General features: G+C 63.4%; 1 protein-coding gene across 1 annotated transcript; it reads right to left on the bottom strand.

The window, feature by feature from the left end:
• Positions 1 to 783: 783 nt before the first annotated feature.
• On the bottom strand, positions 784 to 4,863 carry LSCM1_07748 (uncharacterized protein; the record flags this gene model as incomplete). Its single annotated transcript, XM_067325107.1, has 1 exon — positions 784 to 4,863. One exon carries the CDS (start codon positions 4,861 to 4,863, stop codon positions 784 to 786), a length of 4,080 nt encoding a protein of 1,359 aa, XP_067181312.1.
• Positions 4,864 to 6,016: the final 1,153 nt, after the last annotated feature.

Genomic DNA, 6,016 nt, shown 5'->3' with positions numbered 1-6,016 from the left:
GAGTCCACGCCCGTCCACAAACGCGCCACCGAACGTCGGGCACGCGCAGAGACGCAGCGAGACAGGCAGGTAGACGCACAACAGGGCGTGGACGTGGGGATGCAGTACACCTCTGCTTCACGCGCGCGCTCGCGGCTGCGCCCCTGCGAGGCGACCCTTCGTCATGAGGCGAAAAGTGCACACATCAGCAAACAGGGAAGAGGGAGAGAGGGAGCGCATGTGCGAACCTCGCTAAGCACACACACATGCACGCACGTAAGCCAATGCTGCACCTACCTAGCGGAGCGCCTTCCACTGCCTCTTGCCCCGCCCGCCCCTCCCCTCTTCGCCTCGCGCGTAGGGTTAGACCATTAGATGTGGGCTGGAGGAGGGGAGGGGGGAGGGAAGCCGATTGACATGGCGGGGCGGGGCAAGAGGCATTGGAAGGAGTGCAAGGTCGGAGGATGAGGAGGTGCAGCTGGCGCTAGCCACCATTGAATCGACTTGGAAGAGAGGAGGACGCGCCAGACACGAAGTGCGCGTCTACACGCGCGAATGGCATCGGGCACACAGCGAGTCTGGACGAGGTGCGAGAGGAAGAGCGGCATGGTTGGGGGACGACAAGGGCACGAAGGGCTTGTGTGAATCGCAACGCGCAGGTGAGCAGGTGCTGATGCAGACCTCCCCCCTCCACTCCACTTTTACACAGGCGCATCGTTGCAAAGGCTACGATGCGCCTTGGCCCTCCCGCTCGCAGTCGCCGCGCCTCCTTCCCCTGGGCGCGCGTGACAGCGTTGGACCTTTTTAGTAATCCTTGTAGCTGTCAGGCTTTAACCGCTTCTTGCCGAGCGAGTGCTGCGACGAGAAGGTGGAGCGGCGGTGTGCCGGTGCCGGGTGAGTCGCGTGCGGAGACCGCCGCGGCACGTGCACCGAGGTCACCTGCTCGCAGCTGCCAACGCTGCCGCCGTCTGCGCTGGACTTGGCGATGGGCCGTGCAGGGAAGGTGTGGGGGCGCGCGCTGCTGCTGCTGCCACTTCCACCATTGTTGCTGTTACCGCTCCTCTCTTGCGCCAGCGGTAAATGGGCGCTGCTGTTGCAGTCACCGCCGTACATACCGGACATCGTCATCGCTGACACGACAGTCTCGATGCCACGGCTGAAGCCGCTCGACTGCGACGGATGGCCTGCGACGCCATCCGTCGATGTCGTCGCGCATGTGCTGAAGCGCGCCAGCGAGTTGATGCATGCTGGGCTCGTGAAAGAAGACCCTGATGAGTGGGCGTCACTCCCGCCTTCGAGGGTGGACTCCAGCGGACGCTGCCCGGCAGCCACAGCGTCGTCAGCACCTAGTGGGGTCGCTCTCGTGGTCGTATCAATGACGGTCAAGATGTTGCCAGGACGGGTGACACGGGGGTCTACCGAAGCCGGTGACGCTGCCGCCACTTGCTGCTGCTGCTGCTGCTGTTTGCGCATGCGACTGCTAACATAGTAATACGGCTGAGCATTGATGTTGATCCCGCTTCCAGGCGTGGTGGAAGGCGGCGACGTGAGCTGCGCGGTCGTTCCAACCACAGGCCCCCGCTGCTGTTGCTGTGTCTGTTCGACGTGTTCGTGGGACTCTGCAGCAGCGTCAGCTGAGACCGGCACCGCCGCCGAGGACGCTGCTACGCGGTTCGTGATGTCGAAGTAAGTGGAAGAAGTGCGCGGCTGGCAATCCGACGCCACCACTGCAGCGATGACTGCGGTGCGGTGCCGCACCTGGCCCAACGCGCGAACCACGTCGGCACCGTTAACCCTGTGCCTATGGCCCGAGTCGGCGCTTTGGTAGTAGTACGAGGACGCTGCACAGCCGGGGACGGCATGCTGCTGATGACTCAGAGACTGACCCGACGAGGAGGGCGAGACAGCCCGCTCGACTACCGTACTACCGCTGTGGCTATTGCCGTGGCTCGAGTTGGCGGGCCGAACGCCTTGGCTCACCGCCGCTGAGGCACCAAAGCAGCCCCCGCTCATGCCATTCGCAAAGTTCATGAAGTCGTTGCTGCGCGGATTGTCGAAGCCGCTGTGGCTGTTGCTACCGGAGGTGGCGCCCTGGACGGTGCCGCTGCCTATTGCCATGGCACCGCTAAAGTCACGGTGCAGCACACTGCTGTCTTCGCGGTGGCACCTGGAAGACTGGTACGGCGGCTCTGCGGCCCAGGACACCCCCGCTGTGGCGGCACTTGTAGTTGCGCGCTTCTGGACGGACAAGGGTGATAGCCACGAGCTTGCGGAGGACGGCTGTTGCTGCCGCAGCGCATAGGCCTTCTCGTCCTCGAGGTAGTACTGCTGCCAGCGCAGCCCTTCCTCCTTTCGGGCCGCAGCTGCGGCGATAGCGTTCTCCTCCGCTTTGGCGAACATACTTTGCCTCAGGCGCGCCAGCCACGGCACCACGAGCGTGTGCCACTGATGCAGTTGATAGGCGCCACGGAGCGTCTTTAGGCGCTGTTGCGCCGTCGCGATGGTAGCGTCCTTCATGGAAGAGCCAGGGGCCGGGTCGACGCCCTGCTGCTGCAGCTTCGCGTCCGCCTCGGCGACGTCGCCGTCGTCCTCATCGTCTGACAAGTACGCGGCGGCTTCGTCCGGGTGCTCTCCGGCAAAGAGCTCGAGCTGCGCGCTGGTCGGCTCCGTGTCAATGCCGAGCGCCGCAAGCAACGCTAACAGCGCCGCGTACTCGTCCTCGTGTACCTGCGTCTCCCACTCCAGCTTCTCTAGAAAGAGGAGCTCCAGCTTGTTCATCTCGCGCCCGCTGATGCCGCCGATGCGTCCGTAGTACACGTTGCTGTAGTACACATCATCGCGCAGCTTAATGCCGAGCACGATGCTCGTGATAAGCAGGCGGTGTGCGTTGTAGATGGTCACGGGGTGGCCACTTTGAAAGACATACCGGAGTAGGAGCAGAAACGCGCAGAGGAGAGCCTCGCCGCTGCAAGCGCAGTACCGCACCAGCCGCTGCACGTACATCGTCACCGTCATCGGTGGTATGCAGTGGGAGTGAAAGTCACTCGACGGAATCGGCTCGCCCTTGTGCAGCTTGCACAGCATGCGCATCATGAAGGAGAGGGCAAGGAAGGCATAGCGAGTCTCGATCAGCTTGATCGGCGGGCGTGCCGCCGCAGGCGCAGCGCTGCCCTTGGCAGCCGTTGCCTGCGGACTCTGCGCCTGTGGCCGCGCGTCTGGGGGCCTGGCGCTGCTCTGTTGGCCCCTGCTTATTGGCGGGCCTTCGGGCTCGCGCTCGGATGCGGCTGCGGGATCTGCGGCGGCTGCGGCTGCTACTGCCGCCGAGAGAGGCGCGGCCGAAGCCGGCGGTTGGGACGGCGGGGGGAAGAGGGACGGGTCGTATGGAATACCGGCCGTGGCGCTGTCGCTGGCGTGCCGCCGGCCGGTGAGCACGCTATTGCTAGTGCCATTGCCGCTGCTTGCATCCGCAACACGCGCTTTACGGCTGCGATTGTCACGCTGCTGCTGCGATGTCCGGCGCGCGAGGGACGCTGCACTTTTTTGGCGTCCCTCGCCAGTGGCGGCGACGTCTGACAGCGACGCGCGCTCGCCCTCGGCGTCTTCATCTGCTTCGAGGAGCGCGGAAGCATCGCCGATCTGCTCCTGATGACGACACGCTTCCTCCTCGTTCACGCAGATGCTTGCGTGGGCCGTCCTCGACAGCGCGCTGGCTCCTGCGGCGGAGCTGGAGCTGGAGGCGCGGCGGTGCTCGCCAAGGGCTACGGGCTCGCCTTCGCCGGTGGCAAAGCGCTTTGGCGGCGGCTCCTGCGGCATGGCATCGGGCGTGGCTTGAGTGTCGTCGTTGCCCTCGCCCCGCTCCCCATGACGCTGAGCTCGCTGGGGCGGATGCAGGGCGCGTCGCACCTTTTCGTCTTCCTCATACTCGACAGTGCCGAGCACGTACGCGTGACTGCAGTTGCCGTTCATGCTCCCGTTACGTTCGTCTCTCGTGTCGGCGCCATCTGCGGTGGTGCCCCCCACCGTCGTTAGAGCGGTTGTCTTACGGCGCGGGGAGGGCGAGTGCGCAAACGTGGTGAGGTCAGGGATGTGCATAGCGGCGCTGATGCTGCTGCTGTGGTTGTGCGGATGCGTCTGCTCCTCTTCGTCTTCCAAATCCACTCGGTTCAGCTGCGGAGGTGGCGGTGGTATCGACGGGACCTGCAGAAGCTGTCTTGGCCGCTTGCTCGATGGCGCGTTACATCTGACGCGGTGCCGCTGAAAGGGATCGTCGCTGTGGCGGCCGTGCTGCGGGCGGTCGCCCTCGTTGCCAGCTACGGCGGCTACGTCCACAAAAGTGCTGCTGACTGCGTGGTCGTCAGCCGCTACTTCGTCGTCCTCGATGTAGCGGGTGTGGCTGCTCGAGCGCGAGTCCAGTGACCGCCGTAGGGAGAGGCAGGAGTGCGGGTAAAGATGCCCCGCCTCGTCGATGAGGCGTTGCGCGCGTGCTCGCTGAGTGTGCGGTCTGTGGGAGGACGCCCCGGAAAGGGGAGTGGACTGCTCTGAGGTGTCAGTCGCCGTTGTGGTGACGCTGGCTGTGACGTTGGAGTGAGTCGAGACCGTCAGGTTCGACGCACTACTGCTGTAGGCGCTGAGAGACAGGTGCTTCACGTACTGGCTCTGCTGTTGCTGTGGAGCCACGGTGATCGCTGCGTTCGCGTCGGGGTGGCCCTGGTTGCGATGGTCCTTCGAAGACAGCGACGCGTGCGCCGCAGCTACCGTTGCAGGGGCGGGCTTCGCCGTTGTTGCTGCTGATGGGCGCGGCGGTCGCTGCTGCGATGCCGCGTATGTGGAAAGCGCTGAAGCGATGCAATCTATCGTGGGCGTGGCTGAGAGGGCGGTACTCATACGATGACCGCTGTTGGAGCCGCTGAAGACAACAGCACTGCTGCTGCCGTCACTACCTACCGTAGCAGGCGTTGAGGGCCGATGCGTAAGCGGGGACGGGGATCGACGATGCGGCGAGAAAGCTTCGACGCAGTCCATGAAAGGAGTGAGCACGGCGGGTGCACGCACGTCTGTGGGGAAGAGAGAGGGGGGCGGATGCGTGATGGCAATGGAGGCGGCCACAGGAGTCACCCACGCCCACATACACACACAGAGAGAGACGGAGTGACAGATGCCCCGGAGGAGATGGGGATAAGGCGATGTATGTATTTATGGAAGGCTACACAAAGCGAAGACGACGCGCTCCAACCACACCCAACGGCGACACCAACGAGGGGAACAAAAAAAAAGTTCGAGATGATTGGGAAGGGGGGAAGAGGTGATAACGGATGAGCGGCGAGTCGTTTAAACGGATGAAGAGAGGCAGGTATATATATATATATATACCGAGAGGTGTGGAAGATGGAGAAGGGCAGGCGCCGTCCCGGAGACACACGATCGCCAACACACCACAAAGAAGAGGTCTGAGGGGGGAGAGGCCGACAGCACGCGGAGGGACGCTGACGAACAACAGCGAGAGTGACAGCAAAAGAGAAGGCAGAGGAGAGGAGAGAGGGGGGGGCAGTGAGTGGCGTAATGGACGTCAGCTTTCGCGCTGAGCACGGACACACACACACACACACACACACACGCACAAAGTCAGCAAACAGACGAAGAGGAAGAAAAAAGGGGAGGAGAAAAGCACCGGAAGACTACGCGACGGAGTGAAAGGGATGACGACGACAACTTTTTTTTTTCGTTTAGCTCTTCACGTGTTCGATGAATTGCAGTTAAGGGAGAGGGGAAGACAGAGGCAGAAGGGCCAGCGACGAAGTGAGTGCGCAGCAGAGAGGTACGAGTGTCTGCCCTCCTCTCCCTCCCTCCCACCTCTTCCTCAAACGCACGCACGCACGCACGCGCTCCAGCCAACGGCGACAGCGGAAGACAACGCTGTCGGTTTCACCTGCAGGGGGAAAGAGAAGGGAAGACCGGTGTGTATGCGTGCGTCCCCGTGGGTGGGCGGCAGGGTGTGTGTGCCGGTCTGTCCGTCGCCGCAGAAAGGAGAGGAGGACAG

Source organism: Leishmania martiniquensis, chromosome 5 (genome assembly GCF_017916325.1).
Source record: "Leishmania martiniquensis isolate LSCM1 chromosome 5, whole genome shotgun sequence".
Taxonomy (NCBI): domain Eukaryota; phylum Euglenozoa; class Kinetoplastea; order Trypanosomatida; family Trypanosomatidae; genus Leishmania; species Leishmania martiniquensis.
The sequence above is the reverse complement of the archived record's forward strand: the minus strand, read 5'-3'. Positions and strand labels throughout refer to the sequence as shown.